General features: G+C 42.2%; 1 protein-coding gene across 1 annotated transcript; it reads left to right on the forward strand.

Annotated features, from left to right (window-relative positions):
* Nucleotides 1-3,821: 3,821 nt before the first annotated feature.
* On the forward strand, nt 3,822-4,907 carry LOC112748768 (uncharacterized). Its single transcript, XM_025797011.1, has one exon. The coding sequence runs from the start codon at nt 3,822-3,824 to the stop codon at nt 4,905-4,907; it is 1,086 nt and encodes a 361-aa protein (XP_025652796.1).
* Nucleotides 4,908-17,517: the final 12,610 nt, after the last annotated feature.

Consider the following 17,517-nt stretch of genomic DNA (forward strand, 5'->3'; position numbering starts at 1 on the left):
TGATGATGACTGTCACGATCATCACATCCATCATATTGAAGTACGAATGAATATCTTAGAAGCAGAATAAGTTGAATTGAATAGAAAAACAGTAGTACTTTGCATTAATCTTTGAGGAACAGCAGAGCTGCACACCTTAATCTATGGTGTGTAAAAACTCTACCGTTGAAAATACATAAGTGATGAAGGTCCAGGCATGGCCGAAAGGCCAGCCCCCAAACGTGATCTAAAGATGAAAACTCAATAGTAAAAAGTCCTATTTATAAAAACTAGTTACTAGGGTTTACAGAGATAAGTAATTGATGCAGAAATCCACTTCCGGGGCCCGCTTGGTGTGTGCTTGGGCTGAGCTTGAAGTTTACACGTGGAGAGGTCATTCTTGGAGTTGAACGCCAGTTTGTAACATGTTTCTGGCGTTGAACTCCACTTTGCAACTTGTTTCTGGCGCTGGATGCCAGACTGCAGCATGGAACTGGCGTTGAACGCCAGTTTACGTCATCAATCCTTATTCAAAGTATGGACTATTATATATTATTGGAAAGCCCTAGATGTCTAATTTCCAACGCAATTGGAAGCGCGCCATTTGAAGTTCTGTAGCTCCAGAAAATCCACTTTGAGTGCAGGGAGGTCAGAATCCAACAGCATCAGCAGTCCTTCTTCAACCTCTGAATCTGATTTTTGCTCAAGTCCCTCAATTTCAGCCAGAAAATACCTGAAATCACAGAAAAACACACAAACTCATAGTAAAGTCCAGAAATGTGAATTTAACATAAAAACTAATAAAAACATCCCTAAAAGTAACTAGATCCTACTAAAAACATACTAAAAACAATGCCGAAAAGCGTATAAATTATCCGCTCATCAGAAGCCATGCAACTTCCAGATCAAAATCTCGCCACGGAAGGTCGCCAACTCAGCGACACGAAAGAAGAAATGGTCGCAGCACCTCACGCAACCACGGATAAGAGAAATCGCCAGAACGGCGACATAGTAAAAGGGACAACCGCAGCGCTTCCCTTGATCTGAGTCGTCAGCACGACTCGGACGAAGATCGGCAACACCGAGATACCAAGCGCACAAGAAACGACCACACAATAATGGGAGACACACCTAGGGGTGTTCGCGGTGCGGTTTGGTTCGGTTTTTGAAGGAAAAGCCATCCGATCCGATCGTTTAATTAAGCTGCGGTTCGGTTTGGTTCGGTTTTTTTTCCAAGGTCATCCGAACCAAACCAAACCAATTAAAATCAGTTTGGTTTGGTTCGGTTTGTTCGGTTTTTTCAATCAAATAAAAAAAATTCTACCATACTATTATGCAATGTCATAAGATTGAAATCAACAAACCAAAATACACAATAACTAACAAAGTCTTGATCTAATGAAATATAACGACAATATAATTCAAATACGACAATTAAAGAAGTTTAATAGCTCAACAGTCAACACAACTGAAAATAAAAATAAATTGTCATTAAACTGATAGCAAAGTTATGGTGTCTTCTCCAACAAAATAGCTAAAACTTCATAATGCAAACCAACCTGAAATAAAAAAAAAAACAGTTACATAATAAGAACAACAACAAGTTGTGTGTGATCATGTCCAGCTCTTGAAAAAGCTTCTGTTAAGATTTGGGCAGGCTCTAATTAATTCTTGACAGCTAATGAACATTGGAGGGTAAATCTTTCAATTATTACACATTTCTTGCCTTTTAGTACTTAAATAATTAAATTAGTGTTTACTTATACATTTTTTAAACTCAAGAATGGAGATAATATATATATATATATATATATATATATATATATATAAATAAAACTAGTGTATGAATAATAGCTACTCTTTTTAGTATTTAAATAGCACAAGCCTTTGTATAACTCCATTAACATTATCCTTGTGTATTCTATGGTCCTGCTTTGGACTATAATTGAACTACACAATAATGTAAAATGACAGCATAATCTTTGTGAAAAAGAACAAAAACTTAAACATGTGATTTGTCCTTAATTTATAAGGATAACTATATTTGCTGATCTTGATCAAAAGCAAGAAGTTCTACCACATTAGTATAAAACTCTAGCACAATCAACACAGTTTAATTTAGTGTAAGGCATCTCATGATTGATTAATACACCAATTAGTTAATGCTTTTACATTAGCAAGTAGCAACTATGTACACATCAAATCAATTACTTAATCAATTATTCATATAAATAAAACCACTATTATGGCAAGAATTTTAGCCTTTGAGGTCCCCAAGTTATTGTTCTCAATAGTACCTTCCAATTCATCTTATATGGGATAGTGAGGCATGTGTGTTTGCTTTGGGTGAGAGAGGGACCACACTTTTCTTTGTCCTTTTGGTGCTTTGGAATTAACATGAACTACAACAATCTGAAACTAGTTGCACTATGCACGTTTTAAGTTTTTATGAGGGAAAGAAACAGCTACAGTTTTATGCACAGACTCTGCTAAATGCCGTCTCATCATTTTTTTACAATCAACAAAATAATAGTGACATCTTTCTAGATATCCAATTCAATCAAAGGTAAAAATCAAGAATATAATTTAGGTGTTAGGAAACAAACGTGTTAAAATTCCATCATAATATTACTAATTAATTTGGTTGAAATATGTTTTACACCACATCAGTAGAACTTGATCAAGTATCTCATAATTTATTTACTAACAATAAATTCTTAATGAAATTTAGATTTAGAACGAATTAATTCTTGACATGAGGTTATTTTTTTCTTAGCTTTTAATATGCTGCTTGTTGCCTTAGTTTTGAGAATTCCTGTTGCTTCAATTTTCTTAATTAATTCTTATCATGTATTCATATCTGAACAAGCAATGAACAAAACCAGCAATAAACAAGCAATAACCAGCAAGACCAAAATTACCAACAATAGACTGAATACATGGTAAACACTAAACAGCAATACCAACAATAACCCTAACCTGAATAAACTGAACAATAACCTCAAGCAGTAATACCAACAAGGCAACAATGCATCAGTAAAGTTTACCTGAATAGATGGCTCGGGCTCCATATGCACTTGAATCGGTGGCTGGGTAGGAGACTTTCTGGGTGGAGGAGGCGAGGTCGAAGACTCGGAGGTGGTGAGGTGACCCTACAGAACCCAGAAACGCTGCTGGGTGGAGGCTTTCTGGGTGGAGGCGGCGAGGTCGGAGGTGGTGAGGTGACCCTGCAGAACCCAGAAACGCTGCTTGGGTCAGTGGGTGACTGGGTCTTCGTCTTCGTCTTCGCGGTAGGTGGGTGGCTCAGGCTTGCTTCGTCTTTGAGTTTCAAGGAGTGAAGGCGGTGAGATATGGAGGAAGAGAAAGGCTTCGAGTATCAAGGAGGTGGGTGGCTCAGGCTGGCTCCGTGGGGGGTCTGGCCGTCTGGGTGAGTGGGCGAGATGTGGTGGCTCCGATCTGGGATTTGGGCGGGGTTAGGTTTCCATGGGGGGAGGGACTCGCGCAGCACAGCAGCAGTAAGGTAAGGTAAGGTAAGTAGGTAGGGTAACGCGTTTGGGGAGGGTGGGGCAGTTTTAATTTTTAGGGTTTTGGAAAGAACCGGTTCGGTTCGGTTCGGTTTTCGGTTCTTGCCACCAAAACCCTAACCGAACCGAACCGCAAAAAACAGCAAAACATCACTTTTTTCGGTTTTTTCGGTTTTTGGTTATTTCGGTTTTCGGTTTTTTCGGTTCGGTCCATCGGTTTAGTTCGGTCCGGATCGGTTTTGAACACCCCTAGACACACCTTTCACAGAAAGGATTTTAAGAGCAAAACTCCCTAAAGGTTTCGACAAACCCACCGACATGAAGTACGACGGAACCAAAGATCCCCAGGAACATCTAACGGCCTTCGAGGCCAGGATGAACTTAGAAGGAGCAGCCGACGCGGTCCGATGCAGGGCCTTCCCAGTAACCTTAGTTAGACCGGCAATCAAATGGTTCAATGCCCTCCCAAACGGATCCATAGCCAGTTTCCACGACATAACGCGAAAGTTCATGACCCAGTTCACGACCAGAATCACTAAAGCCAAACACCCCATCAGCCTACTAGGGGTCATGCAGAAACAAGAAGAATCCACAAGGAAATACCTCGACCGCTTCAACGACGAATGCTTAACGGTCGACAGACTCACGGATTCCATCGCAAGCCTCTGCCTAACCAACGGGCTCATGAACGAAGACTTTCGCAAACACCTAACCACCAAACCAGTATGGACCATGCACGAGATCCAGAACGTCGCCAAAGATTACATCAATGACGAGGAAGTCAGCCAAGTCGTCGCCGCCAATAAACGGCAACACGGCAACGCCCAACACAGCAACTCGGCGCCCCGACATAACCCACCACCTAAAGAAAATCAAAGGGACCACCCCAAACTGGCAAACACAAACCGACCACCAAGAATCGGCAAATTCTCTAATTACATGCCCCTGACAGCACTAATTATCGAGATATACCACCAGATTGCAGATCGAGGCATCATCCCAAAAGCCCGACAACTCAAAGAAAGAACAGGCGGCAACAAAACCCTTTACTGCGACTACCACCGAGGTTACGGGCACAGAACACAAGACTGTTTCGACCTTAAAGATGCCCTCGAACAAGCCACAAGAGACGGCAAGCTCCCAGAGTTTGCCAAAATCATCAGAGAACCAAAACGTGCAGAAAGAGACAGGTCGCCAGAAAGAGAAGGGCGCAACCCAAGAGCGCAAAAACAACCCCCTAGGGAAAGCCCAGAGGAAGACCCAACCATCATAGTAAACGTCATCACAGGCAAAGACATATCGGGCAAGTCAAAATCAACACTGAAAAAAGATCTCAAGGTCATGGCTGTCAGAAACCAAGCCCCTACCACTTTGGCCGACAATACGATAACCATCCTACCCTAGGATTGCCAGCACGGCACCTCGGCTGAAGACACCCCTTTCGTCATCTCAGCAACGATCGGAACAGGACTAGTACGAAGGATACTGGTGGACACCGGGGCAGACTCAAACATCCTTTTCCGAGGAGCCTTCGACAAGCTCGAACTCCACAACGACAACCTCCAAACACACCGCAACGGTGTCACGGGACTCGGAGATAATTTCCTTAAACCAGACGGCTCGATCACCCTCCCCATCACCATAGGGACAGGTAACCAAAGGAAGACAATCCTAGCCGAATTCGTGGTCCTCAAAGACTCCACAGCCTACATCGTCATTCTCGGAAGAAAAACAATCAATGACTTTTCTGCTGTCATCTTTACTAAATACCTCCTCATGAAGTTCACAACCGACGACGGCTCGATCGACACTATCCACGGAGACAGAGAAGTCGCAGAAGAGTGCGACAACACCAGCCTAGCCCTACGAAAGAAATCCCGAGATGCGGCCGGAATATTCCTAGCTGACCTGGACGCCCGACAAGACGGCCAACCCAGGCCAAAGCCAGAAGGCGACATGGAAAAACTACAAATAGGGCCAACCAAAGAGGAATACACCTTCATCAACAGGAACCTCCCATACGATCTTAAAGAGGATCTTTCCCAACTCCTGAAGCAAAATAGAGACCTGTTCGCATTCACACCAACCGACATGCCGGGAATAAACCCCGACCTAATGTCCCACCGGTTAGCCGTGGACCCCAAAGCTAAACCCGTAGCACAAAGAAGACGAAAAATGTCACCAGATCGAGCCGCCGAGGTCAAGAAGCACGTCAAAGCCCTACTCGAAGCCAACTTCATAAGGGAACTCCCCTACACGACCTGGCTAGCCAACATCGTACTGGTGAAAAAATCTAACGGGAAATGGCGAATGTGCGTCGACTACACGGACCTCAATAAAGCCTGTCCAAAAGACGCCTTTCCCCTACCAAACATCGACAGATTAGTAGATGCCGCATCCGGCCATCGATACCTCAGCTTCATGGACGCATACTCCGGCTATAACCAGATTCCGATGCACCGACCTGACGAAGAAAAAACAGCATTCATCACCCCAGAAGGGACATATTGTTACACGGTAATGCCCTTCGGCCTAAAAAATGCCGGAGCCACTTACCAAAGACTCATCAACAAGATATTCCAGAATCTGTCCGGAAGCAAACTAGAAGTCTACATAGATGACATGCTCGCCAAGACTGAGTCAGGCGAACAACTCGTCAGCGACCTTAACCTCATAATGAACACCCTACGGAACACCAGATGCGATTCAATCCAACAAAATGTGTTTTCGGAATGGAGGCGGGAAAGTTCCTCGGCTTTATGATCACGCAACGCGGAGTCGAAGCCAACTCGGAAAAATGTCGTGCCATCCTTGAAATGACAAACCTTAAAAACCTTAACGACATCCAAAAGCTCACCGGACGGCTCACGGCGTTATCCCGCTTCCTCGGAGCATCGGCACAAAAAGCAATCCCCTTCTTTAAGTTAATGAAGAAGGGGGCCCCTTTCAACTAGGAAGCAAAATGCGAAGAAGCATTCCAACACTTCAAAAGAGTCTTAGCAGAGCCACCGGTTCTCGCTAAACCCCAAACAGGAGAAACCCTATACCTATACCTCTCCATAACGGAAGAAGCGCTCGCAGCGGCGCTCATCCGCGAAAACGAGAGAAAGGAACAAGAACCTATCTACTTCATAAGCAAAGTCTTACAAGAAGCGGAAACTCGCTACTCACGTCTAGAAAAGTTAGCTTTCGCACTCCTAACGGCTTCCCGGCGCCTGCGACAATACTTCCTGGCCCACCCCATGACGGTCCGAACCGACCAGACGGTCAAACAAGTACTACAAAAACCCGACCTAGCGGGAAGAATGCTAGCATGGTCCATCGAACTATCTCAGTTCCAAATCAAGTTCGAACCCCAGTACGCGATCAAAGCACAGGCCATGGCCGACTTTATCGCCGAGATGACCCCAGGAAACTCCACCCCCGAATCATGGAAACTACATGTTGACGGCTCATCGAACGTCACCTCCGGAGGTGCCGGAGTCATTCTCGAGAGTCAGAACGGAGTCGTAATCGAACAATCAGTACGATACGAATTTCCAGTTTCAAATAATCAAGCGGAATATGAGGCCCTCCTGGAAGGCCTAGCCCTGGCCAAAGAAGTCGGAGCAAAGACCTTAGAAATAAATACCGATTCGCTAGTAGTCAGTTCCCAAATTAACGGAGACTACCAAACGCGAGACCCCCTGCTCCAGAAATACCTTGCCAAGGTGAACAAACTAAAGGAAGAATTCAATCACATCACCATACGGCACGTTCCCAGAGAACGAAATGCCAGAGCAGACCTCCTCTCCAAGCTAGCCAGCATCAAACCAGGACATGGCAACAAATTGCTAATTTAGGAAGTCATTAAAACACCGTCCATATCAACAATGGCTAACACTCACCTGATACTCTCCAACCAAGGATCATGGACCTACCCTATCCTACAATACCTCCTCGACGGAACACTACCTGAAGACCCCAAAGAGGAAAAATGGACGAAGAGGGAAGCCGCCAACTACACGGTCGTCGCAGGACAACTATACAAACGCGGATTCTCGCAACCCTGCTCAAATGCGTCGAACCCGGGAATTCGGAGTACATACTCCACGAAATCCACGAAGGTTATTGCGGCCACCATATCGGAGGAAAAACCCTTGCCCAAAAAATCATCCAAGCCGGATACTTTTGGCCCATGGTTATCCGGGACTCCAAGCAGTTAGTAAAAAACTGCGATAAATGCCAAAGGCACGCCAACATCCACCAAGCTGCCCCACACCAGCTCAGCATCATATCGGCAGAGCCGCCGTTCGGCACCTGGGGAATTGACCTTGTCAGACCCTTCCCTACGGCACCCGGACAGCTCCGATACCTCATCGTCGCCATCGACTACTACACTAAGTGGATCGAGGCCGAACCCCTGGCCTCCATTACAGCAACCCAATACCGAAAATTCCTCTGGTGACAAATCATCACCCGGTTCGGGATCTCCGAGATCGTCATCTCGGACAACGGAACCCAATTTGCTGATAAAAAGTTCAGAGAATTCCTAACAGGACTACGCATATCCCACCGCTTCAGCTCGGTAGAATACCCCTAGACAAACGGACAGGTAGAATCCGCAAACAAAGTAATCGTCAAAGGACTCAAGAAATGGCTTGACGAAGCCAAAGGACTATAGGCCGACGAACTCGGGTCGGTCCTATGGTCATACCAAACAACACCCCAAATGACCACGGGAGAAACACCTTTCCGATTAACATACGGCATGGAGGCCGTCATCCCAGTGGAGATCGGAGACCCAAGCCCCAGAAAAACGGTCAGAGGCAATGACGAGGAAGCAGAATAAGACCTCATCAATGAAGAAAGAAGCATAGCCCATGTCAGAGAGCTAGCCCTAAAACAAAAAATCAGCTTAAGATACAACCATGGCGTCATGAAACGAGAATTCGCACCCGACGACCTCGTCCTACGACGAAATGACATCAGAGCCCCGACCCCAGGGGAAGAGAAACTCACCCCCAATTGGGAAGGACCATACCGAATCAAGGCCACAATTGGAAAGGGAGCATACAAGCTCGAGCGACTCAATGGCGATGAAATCCCGAGGACATGGAACGCCGCCAACTTACGGCGCTATTACACCTAGACCGACCTCCCTAGGTCACCCCCTCTTTCTCTTATTTTATATTTTTCCTTTAACTACCTTCCCCCTTACAATTTTTCAATTTTAAATTTTAAAATTCGCTTAAGTGTCAATCTCGGGTACTCTTTCCCGCCATAGACGGAGGGTTTTAACGAGGCCCAACCATCAATAAAATTCCATTAAGCTATTTTCTATCTTCTTCTTATGTCCCAAATACGGAATGCGTACACGGCCACAAACGAGGGACCGATCACCCCCCGGGCCCGAAATACGGATATCCACGAAAAACCGACCTCACGACGGTCCTCTCATCCCAAACAAAGGGAACAAATAAACAAAAAACAGAACAGCTTAAAACGGAATACACAAAAAGAGGCCCGAACGGCCCAAAAGTCATTCACCGAAGTCCAAAAAACTACGAATCCACGGTTATACGGCCCATGGCCAACCAAAATTAAACAGTTTAAAACAAACTAAAAATAGCAAAGTTACAATCAAACTATTCAAGATCAACAATCTGGCCATCACGAACGGCCTTGAAAGCTCCCATCACAGACACATCCACACCCGGAGCCAACACCGACGCTTGAGCCCTCATCGTCTCCTCGGTAGCAGCAACAGCTTCCTTTACGTCGGCAAGCAACACAGCTTTTTCCTCTTTTAAAACCACGGCCTCCGCTTTCAAGCCGGCCACCTCATCCTTCAATGTACCGACATCAGCCAAGAGCACGCCCACCCGAGACTCAGCATCCGAAGCCTTCTTCCGCTCTTCTCCAAGTTGAGACAAAAGAGAAGTCTCAACCTCGGAAAGGTGAAGGATCTCGGCGCCAGACTCCTCAGATAACTTCACCGCCCGCTCCCTCGCTGACTCGGTATCAGCAAGTAACCCCTTCAACCTCGCCACCTCAGCCTAAGATTGACGGAATTTCTTATCTAGAAGGCCCACCTGAGCTATCACAGGCTCGGCCTTCCGGACAATCACGGCGGAGTGAAGAAGAGACCGATAAAGGGACTTAGCCTGAAAAGTCACATCACACTCACGAAAGAAATCTTCCGTGCCCGGCATGAGGAACTCGTCAATAAAGGCAGGAGCATCAAAACGGCAATCCATCACTGACGGAACCTCGCCCTCCCCCTCCACCAGATTCTCGCTCTCAACATCCTCCGACCTCTTCCATTTCCGAGACGCACCCTCTGGCGACACCACAACCACATCATCATCAGCATCCACACCCCGACCCGACCCCTCGGTACCACCTTCAGTCAACACGAGATCCTCAGAAACGGTTCTCGTACCATCAGTAGGTCGCGAGCTCAGAGTGGAAGGAGAACCGCCAGAAGAAGCGCCTTGAGACAATTGAGCCTTCAAACGGGCAAGAGTCGTCAAACCTCCAGCCATCTCAACTGCGAAATAATAAGAAGCATAAGTACCAAATTCGGAACCTCCAAAAAAAAATCACACACCGACATATGACCGACAAGCAACCGGGTCACCCATCACATCCCGAGGATTAAGAAGACGCTCCCCAAACAACTGCCACAGAACAAGAGCGACATCCCGTTCCTCTGAAGTCAAGAACTCTTGCGTGACCTGAGTAAAAACCGACGACCCCGCCTTAAAGTTCCAATAGGTGGGGAATCGCCGCTCACCCTCCAACGTCAACCAGAAAGGATGGTTCCCCCTTACGGGACGGACCTTAAAATATCTACTCTTAAAACCGTGAAAAGAATCTTCATACAACCCGAAGACCCGACGATGAGGCTGAGCTCTAAAAGACATATACCCCTTCTTGTGCTTCCCCTCCTTGGTCGGAAGGGTACACAAGAAGAGGAAAAGGAAAACGTTTACCGAGGCAGGAAGCTCCAAAAACTCACAAACGAGCTCGAAAGACCGTATCGCCGCCCAGCTATTCGGATGTAACTGGGACGGCACCACGGAGCTCTGGCTCAATAACTGTTGAACAAACGGGGAAAAGGGGAGCCAAACACTGAGCCGGGTAAACATCGCCTCATACACCCACATCCAATCCGGTACAGTCGGGGAGTCAAGATTGGTATAGCAAACCCTCTCGTCAACCCCAGGGAGAGAAAGCTCGTAGTGGCGTTCGGCATCGCCACCCTCACAAACAGCTCCTTGATCACGGAGCTGCTGGAAGTCCGCCTCCGTCATCCGCGACGGCATCCCCATACATCACTAGTAACCCAAGAGAAAAGATCGGGGACACCCCCCTCTGGGGCCACCGGAGCCCTCACACCCTCAGTCCTTCGACGAGCCATACCTAAAATAGCGACGAGCACCACCGTCAGCCAAACCTCGCGGCAAAAAACGGTGGAGGAAACCAAACAGACACCACTATACACTACCAATTACACGGTGGCGCTCGCCCCCTTGCAAAACCCACTACCCCAACAGAACTATCTACCACCATGCAATACCATTAATACACCGAAAAGCAATTCTAATCTACACTAAGCAGAGACAAAACAAAAATGCAAAGGAAGACAAAGCATAAATCACAGAAGAAACAAGAAGAAATAGAAGAATACCAACCTGATGATGCAGAGAATAAACCCAAAGAGAAAATGCCACGACAGAAGCTCGACCAAAGCCACAGAATACGAAAGGAAGGAAAAAGATGTTTTCCAGAGAAGAAAGCGATAGAGAAATGAAGCAAACGAGGGAACTGAAGAGAGAAAACCAAAACGGTTTTGAAAAAATAAAATAACGCAAATACCCCTGGAAAGCAAAGCAAATATAAGGGCAATAGAGGAAAACGTCCCCTCACATTAAATGCCCCCTCGGAAAAAGAGACTAATAAATCATGCCTCGAAGAACGCAACGGGCGCAGCAGACGCAGAAGAGTCACGTCAGACCAAAACAGCCAGACGAATCTTCCACGAGACGAAACCGAGGCACCGACCTCCTTTCGAAGAACCAAACGACCACCCGAGAAAAACTAAAGACCCAGCCCACGGTAAAAACCATATCTCCCAGCGACAGACCGACCTTGCTCGCTCTCCCGCTGCGGGGGCAACTGTTACGGATCCGAGCCACGGATCCTGGACCCGGGACTACACCCAAACCTGGCTTCCCGGGTCCGACCCGCACCTCTCTCCTAGAAGGCCCGAAACCGGCCCTCCAGAGCTTCTAACCAACTTTCGAATTCAAACGTCTACCTTATCTTAGCCAAATAAGATAAGATAAGATACTCGTCATCACCTATAAATAGAGGACCCAAGTCCCTCCAGGTATTCATTCATTCCTCATACCTTACACCTCTCAGATCCATTCTGACTTGAGCGTCGGAGTGTCTTTGCAGGTACCTCCCCCCATCACTCCAGTCACACGACCCGGTCTTCGCCTCGACCCGCAGGTTCCCGATCCATCCTTTAACCCGTACCAGAGACATCTTGTACATATATATTGATTAAAATCAACGGTTAAAATAACTAGTGCACTGGTACTCCCCGGTGCACTTGAAATATTTCTAATACTATTTTTCTTCTTTGGTGTTTTTTTTTCACTAATTGGTATGATACTATTTTTCTTTAATTTTTTCACTAACTTTTTTTTTCTCTTCGAAGTTTTAATGAGGCTATGGCAATATGTAAGTATGCGAATGCCCACCCATAGGATCTTTCATTGTGTACTTGGGCCTTTGTCCAGATTGAATGAAAGTTTCAATTACAAAAACTAAAAAAAAATAAAAAAAACTATTGGAAGAGTTCGATACATTCACACGTAAGACTCTTTGACTATGTTTGCTTTGAGTATGGTACCAGACTTATATGCTTGACACACAAAATAACAAAAGATATTTTATCTTGTTTGATAACAAAGACACAATAGAATACTTACATATAACAATATTTTGAAATATCAATTTTAGCTTTAAAAGCTTAAATAACCACAACATTACCACCGTTCACCACCAGCAAGGCATCAACATCATTCAGCATCTTTCACCAAAAACATTATTCTTCGTCACCCTCCATAAACATCATCTACCTTCATCTAGAATCCCCAATTAAAAAAAATATGCAATTAACGTCAATCTGATACTCAATTGCAAAGAAATCAGAAGATGAAGGTAAGACAAAAGACAAAAGACAAAATAACAACGACAAAAAGAGATGGAAGGAGATGAAGAGAGAAATAGTAAAAGGAAGATAACGGTAGATTTATGACAGATGAAAAAAATAAAGGGTAAGGGAGAGGGAGTGATTCAAGAAGAAGGAGGAAGAATAAGTAGAGAAGTGACAAAGGAAGAGGGGAGAAGAGAAGAGTTGGAGGGAAAGAAGAAGTGTCAGTAGAGGTGAGGTGGAGAAAAGATATCTGCAAACTCGAGAGGAAGGAATTCAAGTAAAGATGGAAGGCAGAGATAATGACGGCGATGGTAGAAAGCAAATTTGGATGTGGAACACGGGAGGGTGGGATGGAGCTAGTTCAAAGTGAAGAAGAGGAGGAAAGGAGAGTAGATTTAAAAATTTTGAAAAGATATTAACATCATAATTGTCCTAAAAATCTACCTCGTCTATCACAAAAGTGTCTCAACAAATTGAACAAACACAAAATACATGTCTTAAGGATGTAAATATGTGTAATCATATACATCAAATATTTGTGTCTTAAGAAACCAATAGTGAACACTAATATGAAACAAATAAACACTCTCTTATAGTGTATTAACTTCCTTCTTTAGAACTTACATATGTTTTGTGTTATTAATAAATACATAAAATTCATATGATAAATATTGTTTGAATTATATTTAGAAAATTATAACAACAAAATTATGTAAAGCTGTCCTTAATAGACTTAATCTAAAAGTCTCATAGCCAATCAAAAGTCAGAATAACACCTTAAATTAGGTGGTATGTCACTTGACAAATAAAAATATGTGATCTTCAGCTATTCACTATGCTTAATTAATTAGTTGTCAACATTGTGGTATAATAAAAAATGACATCCAATAGAACAAAATTGAACAAACTACTATTTTAAATTCCAAAAAATCAATAAAATTACTCTAAAAAAAGAATGGCATAATCCGATCCTTAGAAAAATATTTAACCAGAGGGAACTAAATTTTGTAAGGATTGTCTCCTGACAAAACTGAAGATACCCAACAACTCTAAAGTCCATGTAGAACATTATGAGATTATTGACTTAATACTATTGGTTGAACATGAAATGTATTAGAGATGTGAGACATTTAACTTGTAGTAGATAATTATAACGTACATGTAAAACAATAATGATCCATTGCGATAACAAAAAGTAACATTATTCATATTGTTTTAGAAAAGGATAAGAATGGCAAAGTTTTGTGTGTTGTGTTTTTTTCTCTTTTAACCGAGAAGAAATAAGAAAGAGTAGCTTTTAGTTTTTATCTGAAACATTTACCATAAAAACTCTTCTCTGACTATGGTCAAGGAGAGATTAAGTTGGGCTATAACCTTAAAAGTCTAGTAAGTGAAATCTTAAAGAAGAAGAAAAGTCTCCCATCTTAAGTTGCTTGTTGCTAGTTAGATCTCTAATTTTCATGGTATATAAACTATATGCTCAACAATCGACTCTCCACTTTTTTCAAAGAGCTTAATCAAAGACTTTGGGGCTTTAACTCTTCTAATAATTCTACCTAAAATACATGGTTATGAAAGGAGATATAAAATATTATTAGTTATTTCCATGTCAAAACATGCCCCATTCAGTATCTATCTAACAACTTGAGCAATATTCTATCTATAAGCTTGGGCAACATTATATTGGGTAAACAGGTTTTGTCAGAGACCATTCACTACATCCTTAGAATTTTGTCCCTTTTTATCGACAGATTTTTGCGGCTTTATATTTACCCTAGATTATCCCAACCAACTCATTCACCTCCTTTGTTACTTGTTTAATCCTAGAATTTTTATTTTTCATAAAAGGATTTAAGACTGTCGTCATTTGTTGAGTCAATATGTTAACTAAATGATGATAACTTTTTTCTATTTGCTATCCAAAAAATGTTAAGGATTCTACAATTTTTGGTAATTTTTTTATGGGCATAATTTTTTCCTTGACATTTTCAGAAACATTGGGCCTTTAGGCGTTAGCCTAGGTTTGAAGGCATAACATGGGTCGAAGGTTCCTCCATTTGTGTTGACAATTGAGTCGACATACCAGCTTAGGTTGACATCGCTCTTATGTAATGTTGCGTCGACATTGACAAGATGCACTAAAAAGGTAGTTATGATATCATGAGTCCCAATATCATCGATTCAAATAGAAAAGATTAATCATTAAATATTAATTTAAATATAGGTTGCATCCTTGTATAAAATCTTGAGAATTTACTACAACAATTAGATTCAACTAAACATATATATATATATATATATATATATATATATATATATATATATATATATATATATATATATATATCCCGGGTAGAGGTAGATTAGTCAAAGATGGCGAATATTGAGGTAACTTGTATAGGGCAAGAAGTTGGATTTACTACGATTATACTAGGAGAAGCTACTAAAGTCACATTTGTGTTATTTATATGTCTAGCTAGACTTCTGTTAATCGAGACTTGAACTTGTTTAGTGACTTGTGGTTGCGAAGTCATGATGCGTGAGAATCTTATAACCTTTTTCTAGTTGTTTTTATATGATTTTTACTTAGATTTTATTTACTTTTACTTGATTTTAGTGCAAAAATCACCTTTGGATAATACTTTGAGTTTTTCTTGTATTTTCATGATTTTAGGTGAAATTCGGAGCAGTTTGGAGAAGCCTGGAGCAAGAAAGGAAAATGCTGGTAACTCTCCCCTGGGCGCTGAATGTCCACCTGGCGTTCAACGCCCAAATCCTGAAGTTGAACGCCAACAGCAGTCCGAATTACACTCTATTGGGCCTCCAAGAGGATTTAGCACTTACTAGTTTTATTTTATTTTATCTTTTGTAATCTTTATTTACAAATAATATCTTTTATGTTTAGCATTTATTATTAGGATAGTATTTAAAGGAAAAGATCAATTAGGTTTAGGATCTTCTTCCTTCCGCACTTTTTAGAACCATGTTCTCTCTGTAAGTTATGAGCAACTAAACCTCCTGGTTAAGGTTAGGAACTCTGTTTATTTCTATGGATTAGAACTATTATTCTTCTATTTTAATTAATGATTGATTCAATTCTAAGGTGTTATTTTCGTTCTTAATCTTATAAACTGGGTGGAATGAGAGTATGACCCTTTTCTACATGAGCTCTTATGATTTTCGAGAGAGTTATCTCGCTTGAGCTACAACTTGAAAACACTCCTCCTAAATTGCTAATTACATGAACTAATTGGGATATGTGACATATAATCCTATTAGCTTTGGATAATTAGGGTTTTTGTGGCGCTAAAATAGTTTCCTGAACTTAACACTCTAATCGGAATTGAGTGACCATGAGAGTGGCGTTTGATGAAGGTTAGGGGAGATTAAATCATTAAGAGATCAAGGTTTAGTCACTTATAGTTTGCCATAAAATGAATCACTCATTGTTAAAATAGTTGGTAAGATGTTTTAATCTGGAAAGATAAACATCTCCGAGACCTTAATTGTTTTCTCATCATTGTTTTACACCAAACCTTTAATTGCTTTTCTTATTTATCTGTTTTATGTGTTTTCAACAACAACTCTTTTTACTGTTTGCTTGACTAAGTCCAACAGGATAACCATTGCATGCTCAGTCCGACAATCCTCGTGGGATCGACCCTCACTCACTTGAGGTATTACTTGGATGACCCGGTGCACTTTCCGGTTAAGTTGTGCGAGTTCTAATTTCGCGTACCAAGTTTTTGGCGCCATTGCTGGGGATTATTTGTGATTGACAACTACCAGTTGTCTTGTTGCTTAGATTAGGTATTTTTATTAGTTTTTGTTTAATTAATTTTTTTTATTTTCGATTTCTATTTTATTTGTTTTTCCTTAGTTTCTGATTTTAAGTTTGGTATCCCTTTAGGTTTTGTCGTTCCTTTTCAAAAATTTTGGATTTATTTTAATTTATTTTCGAAAATATTTTTAGGTTAATTATTCATCTTTGTCTTCGAATTCTTTTAGTTAAGCGCTTACTCTATTCTATTTTGATTCTTAATTTTGTGGATATTGGTGCACGAATTTGTGACTTGCACAACTAAATCGGCAAGTGCACCGGGTTGTCCAAGTAGTACCTCAGGTGAGTGAGGGTCGAATCCCACGAGGATCGCCGGATTGAGCAAGCTGTGGTTATCTTGCAGATCTTAGTCAGGCGAATAGAAAGATAGTTGTTGTTTGTTATAGGCGCATAAACAAGCAATAATAATAAAACGTAGAAACAGTAATGAGAGATCAGTTAAGGCTTCAGAGATGCTTATTCTTCTAGATCAACACGTCATACTAACTACTCCAATGATGGATGATTCCTTCAATGACAAGGCTGTAAGTGATTAAGCCATTGGTCATGGTTATTAATCTCCTCAGGTCCAAACCAAACACCCGAACAGGCTAGATCAATCTGGGAGAGAGTGAAGCACACGTAGTTCAATCTCTTGATGATCATACTTAAAACGCCATAGACAAGGTTGGATCTTCCGGATCAAAGAATGACGCTCTATGATTCTAGCCCTTAGAGCCACAGGAACCTTAATTACCCCTGACTAACGGGATTTCATGTCACATATCCCAATTAGCCCAAGTAACTTGTTGGAACCCGTGATGCACTCTCAAGCTGTAGCTCAATACTATCCGGGTCAAGACTTCTAAAGAACTCATGTAGAATAGGGGTCATACCCTAAATTCATAAGGATAAAGAACAACAATGCATCATAGAATAGAAACAAACATATATTGAAGTAGAAAAGAAATTGCATTAAT

The sequence above is a fragment of the Arachis hypogaea genome, chromosome 15 (genome assembly GCF_003086295.3).
Source record: "Arachis hypogaea cultivar Tifrunner chromosome 15, arahy.Tifrunner.gnm2.J5K5, whole genome shotgun sequence".
Taxonomy (NCBI): domain Eukaryota; kingdom Viridiplantae; phylum Streptophyta; class Magnoliopsida; order Fabales; family Fabaceae; genus Arachis; species Arachis hypogaea.

Bases quoted from the DNA above. Each gene is read 5' to 3' on its own strand.
- LOC112748768 (XM_025797011.1), top strand. From the start codon at position 3,822: ATGAAGTACGACGGAACCAAAGATCCCCAGGAACATCTAACGGCCTTC.